The sequence below is a fragment of the Panthera onca genome, chromosome D3 (assembly GCF_046562875.1).
Source record: "Panthera onca isolate mPanOnc1 chromosome D3, mPanOnc1 haplotype 2, whole genome shotgun sequence".
In the NCBI taxonomy this organism is placed as follows: Eukaryota; Metazoa; Chordata; class Mammalia; order Carnivora; family Felidae; genus Panthera; species Panthera onca.
The window spans coordinates 25,494,699-25,512,876 of NC_138350.1; the positions used below are offsets into that span (position 1 = coordinate 25,494,699).

General features: G+C 51.3%; 1 protein-coding gene across 1 annotated transcript in view; it reads right to left on the bottom strand.

The window, feature by feature from the left end:
* The window catches only part of MYO18B (myosin XVIIIB), a 241,782-nt gene that overhangs the window by 212,309 nt on the left and 11,295 nt on the right, over window positions 1-18,178 (bottom strand). Inside the window, exons 7-11 of the mRNA XM_078435320.2 lie at window positions 15,201-15,399; window positions 13,050-13,192; window positions 12,153-12,253; window positions 11,758-11,821; window positions 1,481-1,625 (exon numbers count right to left, since the gene is read on the bottom strand). Of these exons, the coding sequence (XP_078291446.2) occupies window positions 1,481-1,625; window positions 11,758-11,821; window positions 12,153-12,253; window positions 13,050-13,192; window positions 15,201-15,399 (652 nt within the window). The remainder of the gene's footprint in view (window positions 1-1,480; window positions 1,626-11,757; window positions 11,822-12,152; window positions 12,254-13,049; window positions 13,193-15,200; window positions 15,400-18,178) is intronic.

The window sequence follows — 18,178 nt, forward strand, 5'->3', positions numbered from 1 at the left end:
GCAGAGGTGGGGATTTTACCAGATGATTAGAGCTTTGCAGGAAAAGAAATGCAGCCATGGGGCCACGTTCTCACACCATGGTGTGCGTGACTCAGGCTGGTCTCAGTGGCGAGGAGGTTGGGACACATTACAGTCCCGTGGGCAAAAGGATGGTGGTGCCCCAATGCCCAAGGGGTCAATCATGGCCCACGACTGAGTTTTGGAAAGGCAAGTGGCATTTGATTTTTCACCATTGTCCAGTCAAGCATGTCTGTCCTTGGTTTGGACTAACTGTGGAGTCCCCACCTTACTTATTTCTGACTCAGCATAACTCTTAGAAACTTCCAAAACCAAATCAGTGGGCCAAATATATGCAGCTCACATGTATGAGAATCAACAGAATGAGCCCCAAGGCCCAGGAGTGTGGGGATGGCAGGAATGACATGCCAGAATATTCCAGAAGTCTGCTGCCCACAGACAAATGACCCAGAATGTCAGCCAGAGTCAGTACATAGCCCTCAGAGGACAGCCTTCAATTCACATGTATTCATTCAACAAGTAAATCCCAGCTCTATGTCCTGGGCCCCAAGGAAGTCACTCCCTACTCGAAAGAGCTAGACAAGGACACAATCACAATACAAGACACCATAATCCTCAAGAAGGCAGGAACCACACTGATCTTGATCCCTACTCTCTCCCCAGGACCTTCTACAATGTCAAAAGAAATCAAAGAAATTGGTTAGGGAAGGGAGGAGCCTTGAATGCCAAGTCAACGAAGTTTACTTGATTTAGCAGGCAAGGGAGAAACTTGGGAGGATTCTAAGCAGGGGAATGGCACACAATAGGCTTGTGTTTGTTTTTTTTTTTTAAAGACCCCAAAGGTCACAATGAGGATGGACAGAGGGAGGAAGGTAGTCATTAGCAATGAGACTACTGCAATAGTCTGAGCAAAAATTAAAAAAAAAGGAAAAGAAAAGAAAAAGACTGGCAAACAGTAGGAATAGAGAAACACAGACATAAATGCTGTCACAGAGATCATCTACAGGGCAAGGTGAATAAAGATTGGCTAGGGAGGGGCAAGGGCCAGAGAGAAGACCAGAACCACCTTGGGGAAACAAGGTGAAGTAAGGATGATCAGTAAACAGACCATTAAGAGCAGGGACAGACTCAGGAGGACAAGGATGGCTGGATGAGCTTCACCACGTATGGTGGAGAGCATCTCCAAGATGTCGAGATGGAAACACAGCACCTTTATTGCTTGGACCCAACTCTCTCTCAAATGTCTGAGACCTTCTGCGCTTAGGACACTTAGGTTTGCTTGAAAAACCCAGACCTGTTTCCATCTCACGGCGCCTGGTCCGGCGGCCTCCCAGACACCGGTCCTGGAGACACAGAGGATGACAGATTGATCCTGTCCCGCCTCATGGAGAGAAGGGGCTCATCAGGCACCTGCCAAGGCAGACAGCTGGCAGTGCAGGTGAGCTCGGCAGGAAGGACTCACCTTTGCAGGCTCCCGCTGCGCCGAGGTGGTAGATGGCTGCCAGCACCCGCCAAATGGCTCGCTGCTCGCCCTCCGAGATGCCCAGTGTCTCCATGGCGCTCTGGAGATGGGCAAAGGCGGCTGCCGCCTTCTGCTTGTCTTCGGGCTGAGAGCAAAGGGAGAGAGGAAGAGGCCGTCAGGGTGGCGAGAATGCAAAGCTCAGACTCGGCGGGGGGGTGGAAACAATGCGGTCGCTTTATAACCACAGTAAATTACCCACAATTAGGCTGTGGAGTGTTGATGCCCAGAGCTCAGACTGCAGGGAAAGTAAGTCATTCCTATCTGTCTTTGGAATGCACTGTGATTCTCATTCACCCGTGGGTTCCCTGGGTAGAGTTTTTGAGGCTCTGCTGTGTACGGGGCCCAGAGGACGCAAAGCCGAGGGAACCCCAGAACTTGACTTTGGAGGGCCTCTCGAGGTTAGCCATGGAAAGAGACATAAAACTTAGTGTGACGCAGGCTAAGTGGCGGGGTCCGGGCAGAGGCAGGAAGGCGTCAATGAATCCCCCTCAAAATTGTCATAGAGGTTGTCCTAGAAGGCGAGACAACACTGAGGTTGAAGTTTGGAAGAGGCATAGGCGTCACTGACCGATTTAATGCAGTAAGTCCCTACAAGCAGAGGGAACAACGTGACCAAAGGAGATCTCGGGGGACAACAGGTGGTCAACTGAATGCGGGCACAGAAGCCGGTATTTTTGGAGGTGGGGCCGACAGAGAAGAGAGAAAGCTTGAGAAGCTGGCAGGTTCCACTTGGGATGGCCTCACGTATGATGTTAAAGGCATGGGCTCTGGATGCCAACCAGGCCTGGCAAATACACACGCCTGTCTATGCTCCCGGACCTGTGGCAGACGTCGTTAATCGATCGAGATGCCACAGCAAGCCAGCGAGTCCCCACTGTTTCCAGGACCCCACCCCCTGCAGCCGCCACCAACTGATCTGCCTCAACAACGGAAGTGCAATCTGTATGCTCTCGCCAGGGCAAGGGATGGGAAACTGCCCAAGGATTTTAAGCAGGAGGAAAGAGAAAGTGACATGATCAGATGTTTATGGGTTGTAGGGTGTTGTTTTTTTCTTTTTCAGATTTATGATCCCAATTATGTTTGATTGAATATTAAAATTAGCCTGAAACTCCTGCGCGCGCACACACACCATCTGGCCGAGGAGACTCAGCCCAGAAACCTGCTGGGTTGAGAGAAAGTGAGCTGGGGACAAGAATTCTTTTGTCACTAATCCACCGGCAGATAATGAGGAACTGATTTGCACTTGGCCCTCTTACAGAGCGTGGGTGATGAACTGTAGGCTGGTAAAGCTGGCAGGTTCTTAAATTTTGTGGAATCCAACGCCCAGAGAGGGGATAACACTTGCCCAAGGTCACACAGCAAATTAGCATCCGATACAGAACTAGAATCAGGCTTTTCTGACTCCCTGTCCAGGCCGCTTGTCCCCTCCACTCCAGCTACGTCTAACTAGCAAAGAAGGCTGCGAGAATCAGCAACCAGCCGGGCCGACGTCAAAGCATGCAGTGACATTGAGACATTCGCTGTGAAAATATTTCAATTAATAGCAAAAGCATGTTCCACTGATCCATCATATTTCTGGGCCACCACAGGACCACAAAATCCCTAGCAACCAGGAGCTCAACCTAGCAACCGCAGCTGCTCCACTGGAGCACACGGAGGGAAGGAAGGCATCTTACCAACATGTTCTCGGTTATTTATGAGATTTCAAAGCGGCACAGAAAGGACACCGAAAGGACAGTGGCAACACATTTATTATGGCTCCCACTGTCAGCTCTGAGCATTTGAATTTAAATTACAGGCGGACTCCATCATCGGCCACTTAGCTCATGCGAAAAGGAGAAACTTTCCCCAAAGCTTAATCTTTTTCTCTTCCCCTCCCTCCCCACCGCCTCCCCCTCCACCGCCCACGTCTCTGTTGCAACAGAAAATAGAGAGAGGCAAATGTGTATGTTTCTGATCCAAACAATCAGGATCAGGAAGATGTTTATAGTTGCTTAAATTTCCAGGGAGCCAAACATCTCTGCCTAATGCTGTCACGAAAGCCACCCCTTCCGGCAAGATCGTGAACGTGGAGATCAGCCCGCAGCCCAAATGTCTATCAACAGGAGACTGAATACACAAAGGGCAGTGTCGCAGGGAACAGCGGTGGAGTGCTACGAGGGGATGAAAAAGAACGAGCCACAGATCCGTGCATCCACAGGCACGAATCCCACAGACCACGTGAGCCAGAGAACCAAAGACTCCGCACTGTATGACTCCCTCTCCGTGAGGTTCAAGCATGAGCCGAGCCAACCTACAGTAAGAAAAGTCATTTTGGTAACGCTGGGACGGGAGGGACGCCCCTGATCGGGAAGAGACTCAAGGGAGCCTTCGTCAGAAATGTTCCAGGTGTTGATCTGGGGTGTGGCTACGGGTGCATTTGAGAATATAGTCATCACTGGGGGGAGCCTGGGTGGCTCGGTCGGTTAAGTGTCTGACTTCGGCTCGGGTTATGATCTCGCAGTGCGTGAGTTCGAGCCCCACGTCACTGTAGATCCTGCTTCGGATCCTCTGTCTCCCTGTCTCTCTCTGCCCCTCCCCTCCTCATTCTCTCTCTCCTTCTCTCTCTCTCAAATAAATAAACGACAAAAAAATAAAGAATATATTCATCACTGAGTTGGAGGCTTAAAATTAGTTGTCTCGCCACAATTAAAAAAAAAATTAATGGGAAAAAAAATCAACTCACAAGACGCCCAGGGTTTATCTGATGCAAAGACTCAAGGTCAACCAAAGACTGCAGGTAATTTAGTGGGGAAAAAAAAAATCCAAAATGTTCTCTCCACATTAGACTGGGCTGTGCTTAGAGCACCCAGGAGATCCCTACAGTGCAGAGAGAGAGAGGCCAGGTTTGGATTTGGAGTCAAACAGAACTGGACGTTTCCATGACTCAATGCTCCCCAGCAGGGTGACTTTGTACAGATCTCCTGCCCTTGCACTGGGGCTCAGTTTCTGCTTCTGTAGAACGGAAATCGTAGCCTACCTTCCTCCGAGGGCCATTGTGAGGAATGAATGAGTCGTGTATGGGGCACCCAGCCCTGCACGCAATGGTGCCAAATAAATGCTGGTTCCCACACACCACTGCGTCTCTCTGGCATGACTTTGCGCAGACTGTTCCGCTTTCCGGGACACCTTTCCCCGCCGCTGCCCAAGTGCATGCCCAACGCTCCACGGAAAGTGAACCAGGTGTGGCGCTGTCCTTGAGACAGGGGTGAGGGGGAGCGGGTTGGGAGACTCTGGAGAGGGTCGGAGGCTTCCAGGAAGTAGTGGTGCGTGAAGCAAACAGAATGAGTGAGGTGATGTGAGTACTGGGGTGGGGCAAGAGGAATTCCAAGCCTCCAGTCCTAGGAGCAGACCAAGAAGCTGGGTATGGCTCTGCCCATTCCACAGTTGTAAAACCCGAGGCTGAAAGGACATAAATGACCCAGGAGGGCACAGCAGGTCAGAACCCAGGGCACAGGATCTTCAGCCAAAACACAGGGTTGACATTTACAAGCTGTGTGCTCTTAGGCAAGTAACCTCACCTCTCTGAGCCTGGTTACTACTCCTGAAATCAGATGTGATAATAAGGACCTCAAAGGACCATTAGGAGAATTAAGGAAGCGGAGGCTCTGGGCAGAGCCCCCGGCAAGAGCGCACGATCCCCTGTTTCTGTTTGGAGACCATTCCTCCACAGTTGACAACCGGGTCATAAAAAAATAAATGTGCCTCGGGCCAAAGCCCGGAAGGTAACAGCCAGAAGCCAACTGCTGGGAGGCAAAGATTATTATTATTATCACTGCTGCTGGGCACTTTTTAAAAAAAAAAAAAATCAGGCTACGTTGCAAAAAAATAAATTACAGAGAAGAAGAGAATAATATGAAAGCTTTGTGATTTCAAATGGGTCCTGGTGCCCTGACTGATCTCAAATAAGTTCCATTTAAAAGCTGAAAGTGGCAGGCAGCAAGGGCACAGTGCAGGGACCAGGGGGTGGACACTGACAGCGAGCGGAGGCGCCACCGAGGGCCGGCACCACCCGCGGGTCTCAGCGCTTTCCCCCCTGAGCACCTGCTCCAGCTGACTGCCCCCCTTCCCCCTGCACCTCATCCTGTACTCTTCACCTGCACCGTTTGAGGTGTCTCCACCTTCACCTTTGCATCAGGTGCTCCCTGGAGCAGGAATGCTGGCCTCAGTGCACCTGCCCGGCTTCCCTCTCACCTCCTCTGGGCAGCCTTCCTTGATATGCCTCTACCGCTGCAGCCTGGTCTCAGCCCACACACACCTCTATTCAAGCACCTATCATTCTGGCTTCGAATGATCTGCAATATGGCCGTGGCAGCCCCCACCTGCCTCCTAACATATGGGCTCCTTGTGCCTGAGACCCAGCTGAGTTATCTCTCTGTGCCAGTGCCTGGGATGTAACGAGATCAGTAAATATCCATTGAGGAGTGAATGTCAATGAGCTGCCGGTTACTGTCCCTGAATGAGAGTCATTGATGCCGAGGTTGAGTTTGTCCACCTACTGAGCCAGGCCCACGGCGCTGCTAATCCCATATTCAAGGACCCCAGAGGCCAGGCTGGCTGAGGAAGGAGAGCCTCACACTCGCGAATTCCCTTCTCTGGGGTACTCTGTGCCTCCCAGCGAACGACCACAGCTCCCAGGATGCAGGCAATGGAGCCGAAGAAACATACAAGGTCTCCACAGCCCATGCCTTTAAAGACACGGCGGGCTAAATTCAAGTGTAATTAATGCATTTCTGCTACCGCGGCAGGAAAATTGAGAAAAGTGTAGCCAAGTTGCGGTGAGTGGGGTCCGCTCGTTCATTTATTCACTCAACAAACATTTGTGGAGCACTTGCTGTGTGCCTGGCTCAGCGTTAGGCCTTGTGAAATATATGAGCAGTGAACAGGACACAGAAGACCCTCGTCTTCTTGGACCTTAGGGTGGTAGGCAGATCGGTAATAAGCAAACAAAGAGTGCCAAAGACAATGAGAGATTGTTATCGAGACCACACACACACACACACACACACCCATTAAAAGGAGGTCTCTCCCTGGACAGAGGACTGGGAAGCTGGGGACACTCACGCTGGCACGAAAGCCCAGGATAGATGCACAAAGGTGTTTATCATCTCCTTATTAAGAGCTACCAAAAGAGTTGAGAACCTTTTCAGTAAATGGACAACATTCGGGAAACAGTCCGGGGAATCATGACTCCACTCTGAACGTCTGGTCATGAAAAGCATTGTTCGTGAAAGTGCTAATGACCTCCAGTTTGTTACGAACTGTACAAAATATTCATAGAAGACAGACTGAGCCAGGCAGGTGCCCCTAAAAATAATGTCGTATTAAAAATGTAGACCAAGGGGGCGCCTGGGTGGCTCAGTTGGTTAAGCCTCCGACTTCAGCTCAGGCCATGATCTCACAGTTCATGAGTTCAAGCCCCGAGTCAGGCTCTCTGCTGTCAGCATAGAGCCCAGTTGGGATTATCTCTCCCTCTCTCTCTGCCCATCCCCCACTTTTCTCTCTCTGTCTCTCAAAACTAAATAAACATTAAAAAAAATTAATACACACACACACACACACATACACCAGGGAATAGACATAAGGCCAATGAGACAAAAAAACATGGGGTGTACTGCCAAGAAGCATGGATTGGGGGGCTCGCGAGCCACTGAGGCCTTGCCCCCCCCCAACTGGTCCAGCGCTGCCATACAAGGTAACAGTGAAGAATGCCAATAGATCATAATCATAAAAGCTAAGAGTCTGAGCACTTGGTAGGCTGTATCTCATTTAACCTGGGAGCCAGGGGTAGTATCAGCATCCCGGTTTTACCAGTGAGGAAACTGAGGCCCACGGAAATGGAGTCACCTTCCATAAGGCCACCTGACGGCTGCTGGGGTTCGCACCTGGATTTGTGAGACTCCAGAACCCATTTCTTAACCGTTGTCGTCAATGAATACTCAGGGGACAACGAAAGCGACGGTTACAGATAAAGTCGAAGCATGACTGATCAGAGTCAGCAGGACTGGCGAGGAGGAGGAGGAAGAAGGCTCAGCCAGGGATGAATTGGGCTGTAGAACTGCCAGGTGAAAGGCAGGACGTATAGTTTAACTGGAATCTCTGATGGACGATGGGTACTGTTCTAGTATAAGTACATTTCCCTACAATGTCTGGCAGAGCAGGGATGCTGGACTCACTACCTCTGTCCATCCTCACTGGGCACTCTCTGGGCTCACCTCCTCCAGGCAGCCCTCTCTGATACGACCCCAACCCTCCAGGCCTGCCCACGCAGTATTTGGGGCAGAATTATACTAAACAAATTATTATACTTTTATCTGAAATTCAGACTTCACTGGACAACCTGTGGGTTGTTTTTTTTTTTTTTTTAGGTTTCACTGAGTTCTAACGACAGATAAAAATTACATCTTGTTAGGTGTGCAATGTGATGATTTGATAGAAGCACGTTCTGAAATGATGGCCGCAATGAAGTTAATTAATGCAGCCATCACTCCACGTAGTTACCGTTTTTTGCGTGTGGTGAGAACACGTAAGATCCACTCTCCTAAGAAATCTGACGCACACAGCAAACACTGTCTTTAACTACAGTCACCTTGCTGTACATTGGGTCCGTTTTGAGATACAGAAGTTCTAGGCATCCTGCATTTCTATTAGCTCCGTCTGGCAGCTTTGGGAGCTTGTATGTAGCAACTCCCATGCTTGGGGGGGCTTCCCGACCACCACGTTCCCTTACGGAGGCAGTCCCGGGACCACCCAACCCCAGAGAACTCGCCCAGGCTGGTATGGAGGACTGGTGACTTTTCAGACTTTATTTTTGCTCTTAGCACACTGAGAAAACCTTCCCTGGATACCTGCCAGGTAGCGGGGAGAGAACAAAGGCTGCCCCTACCCGTTCCCACAAATCAACTGGACTAAAAAAAACAGAAACACCCCCCAGAAACACACAAAAGAAGAAAACTACTTCAAAAGCCTCCCTGACACGGATTCCCCGCTGTGACCCATTCTCGTGTGCGGACTGTTAACAAAAATTCAGGCTGGGGAGAGCTCACAGGGACCCCGCTGGGGCCCTTCTCCTCCAAAACAACAACCTTCTTGCAGACTCCCATGGATCCACTTGGCCAGATTTCATTTAAACAGATGGGAAGACGCAGGGCTGGATGAGACTCTCATCCTGTGCTGTCACGGCCAAGGGCTGGGATCCTAATAGTCCCCAGTCACGGGGGATGAAAGAAAGCCATGCCGCGGGTGCCCGCCAGTGACACGGGGTGTCAGAGGCCCCCAGAACGTAAAGGTGGAATCGCCGTGCGGCTCCTGAGTGGTTCACGGAGCTACGCATCCAGCTCTTGATCTCGGCTCAGGTCACGATCTCATGGTTCGTGAGTTCTGGCCCCGCATCCGTCTCTGCACTGACAGCACAAAGCCTGCTTGGGATTCTCTCTCTCCCTCTCTGTCTCTGCCCCTCCCCTCATCTCTCTCTCTCCCCCTCTCTCTCTCTCAAAATAAATAAATCAACTTAAAAAAAAAACCAAAGAGGGAGTAGCCGTATCATCTTACTCCTACTGGAGAAATAAACTCTATGTCACTGGTTCTTAGAGCGGAGGCGCGGTCCCTGGACCAGCAGCATCAACATCACCTGGGAGCTTCTGAGGAATGCAGACTCCCAGGCCCTGCCCCAGACCTGCTGAATCAGCAGCTCTGTGGAGGGTCCCTAGCAGTGTGTGTGTGTGTGTGTGTGTGTGTGTGTGTGTGTGTGAACAGCTTTATCAAGATATAATTGACAAAGAATAAACTATTCCTCTTTAAAAGGTACAGAGGCACCTCGGGGGCGCCCTGGTGGCTCAGTCATTTGAGCAACCGACTTCGGCTCAGGTCATGATCTCGTGGTTCGTGGGTTCAAGCCCCACATCAGGTTCCGTGCCGACAGCTCAGAACCTGGAGCCTGCTTCAGATTCTGTCTCTCTCTCTCTCTCTCTCTCTCTCTCTCTCTCCGCCCCTCCCCCACCCATTCTCTGTCCGTCTGTCTCTCAAAAATAAGTAAACGTTAAAACTTTTTTAAATAAAAATTAAAAAATAAATAAGCTTGATAAGCTTTGATGTGTACACATATGAAGCTATTGCCACAATGAAGACAACATCCACACCACGGTCCAGAAGTTTCCTTTTATAAATCCTCTCTCCCCTCCTCCTGCCCAGACCCAATGCCCAGGCAACCATTGCCCTGTTTTCTGCCACCGTGGGTTAGTTTGCAATTCCTAGAGCGTCATATACGTGGGCTCATACAGTTAGTCTCTCTTTCATCTGAGAGCTTTCACTCAGCGTAATGATTTTGAGAGCCATCGCCCCCTTGGATACGCCAGCCTCTCGTTCACTTTCACGGCTATTACGCCACCTTTATGGGTACTCCACACCCATGCCCCTGTTATTACAAATGAAACTATGAACCGTCACGTAAACACCTTTGTCTGCACATGCACCTTTATTTTCCTGCATCGATAGCCCAGAGTAGACTAGCGTATTATAGAGAAGGTGAAACTGTTTTCCCAAACGGGTGTGCTGTCTCACATCCCCACCAGCCGGGTGTGAGAGCACCAGCGGCCCCAGTTCTCACCAGCACTTGGTGTGACCAATCTTTTCAACTGCAGATAAGTCAGTGATTGTGTAGTGTCAGGGTGCTGTGGTTTTACTTGGAATTTCTTTAATGATGTGGAGCATGTTTTCGTGTGCGTTATCGACCATGCACGTGTCTTCTTTGGCAAAGTGTATGTTGGAATCTTTTGCCCGCCTTCTTTGTCAGGTTGCATTTATGAGTTTAGAGAGTCGTCTATATAGTCTGGATTCAAAACTTCATCAGATAGGTGATTTGAAAATATTTTTTCCCCAGTCTGTGGCTTGTATTTTCATATTAACGGTGCCTTTGAAAGAGCGGAAGTTCTTGGGGCACCTGGGTGGCTCAGTCGATTAAGCGTCCAAATCTTGATTTTGGCTCAGGTCATGATCTCACTCACAGTTCCTGGGTTCGAGCCCCACATCGGGCTCTACACTGACAGTAAGGAGCCTGCTTGGGATTCTCTCTCCTTCTGTCTCTGCCCCTCCCCTGCTCACACCCTCTCTCTCTCTCTCTCAAAATAAATAAATAAACCTTTTTTAAAAAAAGCAGAAGTTTTTAATTTTGATGAAATACAATTTCTCTATTTGTCCTCTTATAACCTGTGCATTTGGTGTCACATCTGAAAAACCTTCACCTAAAACAAAGTTGGAGAACTTTTCCCCTTGTTTTCTTGTAGAAATGTCATGGTTTTAGGTTTTACATTTGGGCCTATACTCCATTCTTTGTTAATTTCTGTCTGGTGTGAGGTTGTCGATTGTAATTCATTCTGGACCTGAAGATACCCCATAATTCCAGCACTCTTTCTTTCCCGGATCATATCTTTGTTGAAAGGCTTGGGTGTGGAAATCATCGACCCTCCCTTACATGGTGAACTCCTATTCATTCCTCAAAACCCAGTCAAATGTCACCCTAGCTAGGAAGCCTTCTCTGTCTGAGACCAAGTAGCTCTTTCAACTGTCCTTTGTGCCCACGGCATCTTGTGCAACCCCTGCCATATTTATATCCCACATGACTGCATTAATGCCCACATCGTCTCTCCTGATGGAGTAAAACCCCACGGATGGAGGCCATAAGCCCAGCACTTAATGCAGGCCTGGCACGGGAGCTGGTAGTGGGTGTAGTGGGGTGGGGAGTGACTCAGAAAACAATTGGTGAGGTATAAACAAAAGAATAAAAGAGTAAACAAACAAGCAAACACCTGGCCTTTTTGAAGTGGACTCCATCTCTCAAAGTCTGCTCACAGACCACGTCTTCCGGGAACGCCACCCCTGACCGCACCTACCCACGTGAATCACCAATAATACGGCCTGAGATCACGTGTCTAGTAAATATCAGGGCCAGGATTTGAGGCAAGAGCCCACACTCTTACCTCTCTGCGTCCCACCTCCTGCTTCCCTTTATGTGTGCGAGTCTCAGACACCCTACAAGCCCAGGCCCGCCCCCATGGCCAGTCCTTGCCAGCCAGCAACCCCACTGGTAAAGGAGAAGAGTTGCACAGGGAACCCTGCATCACCCTCGCATCCTCTGTCCCCTGGTCACATCCACACACACCCCAGAAGGACCTTCTCCTTACCTTAGGCCACACACCCATGCCGAAGGAGCTGCTGTCTGCCGTCTGGTGTAGATATAGCTCTGTCCTGGAAGCAGAGAAGGGACAGAAGTAAGGGAAGGACCGCCCACATCAGCGACCTGGCGGAGCGAGTGGACATTGTGACACAGGGCTCCACCCCGTGGCCCGGACGGTCCCATTGCCGGCCCCAGGCCCGTTTCTGGAATATCCCTCACTCACTGCCCGTCCGTGGCTCTTTCCTGAGTGTTTTCTGGCACAAAGAATCACAAACTAAACCCAGGGGAGTGGGTCTGCCTCCAGATTTTCTGCTAATCGGCTGTGTGAACTCGCTCCTGGGTAATATTACAACAGTCAGTCTGAATGAGTCCTTGCCATCTGCTGAGGTCTCTGTCACTCACCTGAGATCCAGGTCTAACCCAGCCAGCATCTGGGAGAAAACCTCAAAGTTGCCTTCCCCTTCTGGCTGTCGGGCCACGTGGCTCTTCTCCAAGAGCATCGTCTGCAATGGGAGTGGACAGGACACGGTCAGCCGGGTGGCCAGCTACCCAGAGAGCCTGTTGGGGTGTCCCCCACCCCGATGCACTCTTTGGGGCCACGGCTCAGGTCCACGCTCTGCCAGACACGTCCGCATCGAAACTGCTCATTTATCTCGCTGATCCAGAGCCCATCCAGGGACCCAAGTAACGCGACAGACTCGTTCCGATGAAAGCATCCGAAGGTAATCACAATCAACCAGAGCCACTCTCCAACATATTCTTATTTAACACAAGTTTACTAAGCTGCCCCAAGTGGTGATTGATGGTAGAATTGCAGGGCTGGGACAGAAGAGGGACTTTTGGGCACCGAGGAGTTTTCCTGGAGCCTGGACATCATCCCGGCTCAATGTACAAACGACCCTTCTAACAACCTAATCCTATTTTCTGCCTAAACAGCCTGCTTGAGGTTCAGGGAATCGGCACGGGTGATTGTGGAGATAGGAACAAACAAGCCATGTGTTGGTTACACGCGGACGTTCGCGGAAGGCCGGCGAGCGTCTGTTTGATTTCAGCTTATGCTTTTAACACCCAGCTAATGAGCGGCTGAGGTATGTATTTACTCATGAATAGTTCATCCCCGTGACATTCCGAGGCGCAGACAGGCTGGCGATGGTCCGGGGCGCTGAGTGCGTCGGGGAGGAGGTGACCACCGCCGGGGGAGCCACAACCACTTAGACACCTTCCAGGGTCGCAGGGGGGTATGTGGCCTCTGCTGAGTGGGCCTGGGGACGCTGCAGCACGTCCTCCCAGAGCACTCACCTGGAGCTGAGCGGCCGTGACTTTCCCCGTGGCATTGAAATCGAGCGACATCACCATGGCAAACCGGCTGGCATTGCAGCTATGGCCGGTGGGCACAGAGCCAAAAGCCCGGAGGACGGTGAAGGTAGCTCGGATCTTCTCCACTGTTGGGGGGCACGGGGCAGCGAGTCATCCATGGCCCTGGAGCTGCCACCCCCACCTCTCACAGGACCACCTTCCCCACTGGCACCTGCACTGGTCCAAGCCCATCTGTTCCCAACACCCCCAGCAGGCTCCCCGCCACCCCCACCCCCAACTCAGCACTAGACCACACACATTTCACTGCTGCCCTGGCTGTGTACTGCAAGCAGAGTGCAGGGGGAAGAAGACTGAGTCAAGAAGACTGAGTCAAGACACAGGGCCGGGATAGCTACAGTCCAGTGACAGGGGCCTCCAGGGCCTGATGAAGGAAGGCAGGGCCTTAACATTCTCAGACCTGCTCTGAGGGAGCTCACAGAGTAGCCACAGCCTTGAAAAGCCCTGCATTCTCGCCACAATTATTTCTTAGGCACCTACTATGCGCCAGGCACTGTGCTAGGTGCTGGATACAGCCTTTCCTGACTCCCACCCTCAAGTACACGCACTCACGGCAGAGCTACATTTGGGGAGAGCCAAGACTGGTGCCTCTCCCCGCTGTATCCCCAGGCCCTCCCAGGGGTTAGGTGGAGAGTAGGTGATCAATAAAGCTCTAGAATAACCCCAGCAAAGCAGCAGCACACACGGTGGTTAAGGGAATTTGAACATGGGCTCTGCCTTTGCTAGTTAGCTCATTTGGGGCAAATCAGTTAACCTCTCATAGGGGCTATGTATTGCCCCCAAGAGGGCAAAAGCTGATTCTTGTGGGTAGGGGGGATTTTGTTTTCTTATGTATAAAGCACAGATGTGCATAAACTGCATGAAGAGATCATGGTATATCTATGGCAGTAAAATTTCACAGTAGGGGACGATTGGGGGATGGGGGATGTCTGAGAAAGCTCCTTAGGTGTGCAAAAGTGGAAGAAGCATTAAGAACACGGGCCCAGGGGTTATAGCTCCAAAGCCAGACTGTCTGGTTTGGACTCTCAGCTCTAGGATGTTTTAGTTGTGTGGCCTAGGACAAGCGAGTTAACCTGAGTCTTAATGTCCTCATCTATAACGTTTGAATAATACTATCTACCTTAAAGAACTGTTTTAAATAATAAATGAGTTAATATGCTTGGAATAGGGCTCAGCATGTAAGTCCTCAGCAAATGTTTACTATGGTTATTATTATTATTATTAATTGGCATGTTTTAAAGCCTAGTTCAAACATCATTTCCTTTTTTTTTTAAAGTTTTTTAAGTCTTATTTATTTATCTTGAGGGCGGTGGGGAAGAGCATGAGGAGGAGAGGGGCAGGGAGAAAGAGGAAGGGAGAGAATCCCAAGCCTGCTCTACTCCGTAAGCATGGATGGAGCCTGAGGCAGGGCTTGAACTCATGAGTGGCGAGATCATGACCTGAGCTGAAATCAAGAGTCGGACGTTTAACCGACTGAGCCACCCAGGCAGACATCACGTCTTCAAGGAAGCCCCCGAACTCCTCTCCTCTGAGCTCCCCGTGACTCTCTCCTAACCAGCTCTGCCAGCCCTTTGTGCAGAGCACTGGAGTTTGGCACATATGTGAAGTTCAGTTTCCCTTCTGGCTGTCGACTCCTCATGAGCATAGGCCCTGCCCTTCTGTCTTTACCTACTGGGTCCTCTGTACGGTGCAGCAGGTTGTGCACCGCACAAGGACACCATGTCGAAGGGACATGCTGTTTACATCATACAATTACAGGTTTGTATATCTGTTAGGACGATTTCCCAGAACATGGCGGTCAAGGGTATGGTTCTGACAATGTCAGTGCATGATGATTGCTCTGCAGGCAGCTGTGGATGTCTTGAGGAAGGAGTACCTTTTTCTAACTTGCACAGAGGCATGCAATGAACTATGGGTGGCCCTGTCTAGAAAGAAGCAAGCACAGAGTCTGCACATGGGTGCTCAGTGAATGCTAGCTGAATGGGTATAAGGAGGAGCAACCCAGCGTCCCCTCCAACTCTCCCCACCCTCCCCCACAGCCCGCCCCCAACACATGCCACCTGGAGACCACTGTACCTGAGACCCTGCCATCCACACTGCCTGCCATCGCCACCAGGTGCTCCAGGACCTGCTCGCAACAAGTGGTCTTCCCAGCACCGCTGCGCCCCAGGGCCACGATGCTCTGGTCTCTCCGCTGGCTCAGCAGCGCCCAGTATGCCCGCTGGGCCAGGGAGCCAACGTGAGCTGGCAGGCCATCCCGGCGGCGCCTGGGCACCTGCAGGAAGACGATCCTCGACATCGGTCTTCCCACCCCAGCCGGGGCCCAGGGAGCACCCCAAGGCGGTGTCCCACCCCAGCCTCGAGCCCAGCCCACCCCTGCCTGTCATCCTACCCCAACCTTATCAGACAAGTCGAATTTTACTGGGAAAAGCCCAGTCCTGGGGTCTATTCCTGCCCCTGGCTCACCGTGCGCCCTTGGACAGCCTCCCAGTCTACTCTGAACCTGGGTCTCCTCTTTAACCCCTAGGAGGCTTGTGTTAGCTCATTATTGGATAGTACTTGCCCGGAATGAGGCAGCTGGACAGACTGGCAAGATTGATTAGTGATGTCTGCCATGGAAACAGAACGAAGCACGGGGTAGATGGTGGTACATATGCCATGCATTGGCCATGACAGTTTTAGGTAATACCTGAGGACTTCCACTCCATTCATCCATTCATTTATTCTTCATTCAATACACAAAAATATTATTGCGGGCACAGCGCTACACAAAACGGATAAAGGGAATCCCTACCAACCATGAGGAGATACCATTGTATACATATTAGATGGCTAAAAACAGGTTTTAAATTTTTGTAACACTCACTACCAAGGTCTGGTGAAGGCACAGAGTGACTGGAATGCCCATGCAATGCTAGTAAGAAGGACAAATGACACAGTCACTCTGGGAAACAGTGAGAGGTACATTCATCATACAACCTGGCAATCCCATTCTTAGGTATTTACCCAAGAGAAATGAGCCGTTATGTCCACACACACACACACACACAAAAGACAACCTTCAATGTCACTGGTCCTATTAAATATATATTCAAAGTCATCGAAAACTAGAAACAACCCAAATGCCTTGTAACTAGTGAACGAAGGTAACCAAACATCGTGGTTTTAGCACTGAAGGTCCCATATCCCGGGAAACCCCTCTAACTGGGAAAACTGGGACAACTGGTCACCCTATTGAATGGATAAACCAGGGCACGCATACAATAACAAATGGCCAATCGCTGCTGTAATAGGGGTGAATGTCGAACGAACGCATCGTGGCAAGTGGAAGAAGCCGATTCAAAGGTTACCTGCCGTATGATTCCAATTACGTGACTTTTTCAGAAAAGGCCAAAGTATAGGGACAAAAAGAACAGATCAGTGGCTGCCAAGGGCAGGACCCGGGAGGCGGGCGGGGTGACAACCAAGGTTCCAGAGAACTTCTAGGGGGCAATGGCATGGGAACAGTCCTGTAACTGACAGTGGAGGGTGTTGCATAACGGCACGCGTTTGTCAGAAACTTACAGGACTGTCCGCTAAAAGGGGTGAATCGAACCGACTGCAAATCATACCTTAATAACTCTGCCTTAAAACAGCCCTGCCTACGGAGTCGAGCCTGCTTTCTGTTGCGAAGAGACAGATGAGAAACAAACGAAAGAATGAAACTATCGGGAGACATTTTAAAGCCTGAGTGAGATCACCAAGGAAGGGGGTATTTAAAGAGGAGGGAAGAGGTATGGGGGGACAGGGCAACTGCCTTGGAGAGGTCAGGGAGACCCGCAAAGGAGGCTGAGGAGGAGAGGCCAGTGGGACAGACGGAAAAGCAGGACAGGGGAGTCCTGGGAGCATTTGCAGGAGGAGCTTGGCCACACCAAACGCTATACTGAGGGTCAAGTCAGGGGAAATCAGAGACTTGAACATTTGGCAAATGAGTTTGGCAGCGTGGAAACCACCGGTGACCTTGACGAAAGTCTGCTTAGCGTGGCCTTGGGGTAGAAGGGAGGAGGGCACCTGGAGACAGAGTGGTCAGTGGAGGGACACCAAGGTGGGCAGGGCAGCCGGCCCGGCCGGACGAGGACATCCAAATGTCCTGGAATGATAAGCAGGCGACGACTGGGCCCAGAAAGGCCCCACCTGCCCTCTTCTGTGCCTTAGCAGGGCCAGGGGCACAAACCTCAGAATGGCGGCTTTTCCCCCACCCTGCACCTCCCGCCTGGGGCTCAGGGCCGCCCTTCCTGCCCGAGACATCCCACAACAATAATGAATCCCTGTCCTGACACAAAACACAAGGTTCCAGGGCTCAGGAGGACCCCAAAACTGGCCAAAGTGGGACCAGCCCCCACGCTGGCTGGACACAGCCTTAGGGCATGCAGCAGAGACAGAGGGTTCTGGGGTCTGAACCCTGGAGCCACCTCCCACTCTGGGAACACTGAGGTCCAGGGGACAGGCCGTCCCATCTCCCCAGCGGGCCGGAAGGGAAAAGGGGAATCCTTCAAACCCAGGCCCCTGTGCACACATACAGGTGCATGCGTGCACACGTGCCTTGCTTGTACGCACACACGCGTGCTCACGGGCACACGCACCCAAGAGTCACAGAGGCCCCAGTGACTCAGAGCTGTACCCGTCTATACCCCACACATTCACACCCGTGCTCACAGCCACGCAGACCTGCACCCCCAGGCGCACACCCAGCTCCCAGCCGCGCCAGGTGGGCCAGACTCCCAGTGAGAGAGGCCCCCAGCCCGGCCCCAGGTCCCACCAAGTCCGGCTTCAAGATGCCATCGCAGGTCTATGCTCCCACCTGGTGGCCATTTGAGGAGCCAGACGTGACTCAGCCAAAGCGTGTAGAAGGTGGTTTCGGGTTTGGGTGTGGGAAGCTGGATGCTTTGAGGGGTTACAGGGGGCTTGGGGGATCACCTCACTCAAATTCTTTGTTACGGGGCGTATTCCAGCTCCTGGACATCCCAGGCTCTGCAACGGATGCCTCGATCCAGGATGGCCGGTGAGAAGCCGGC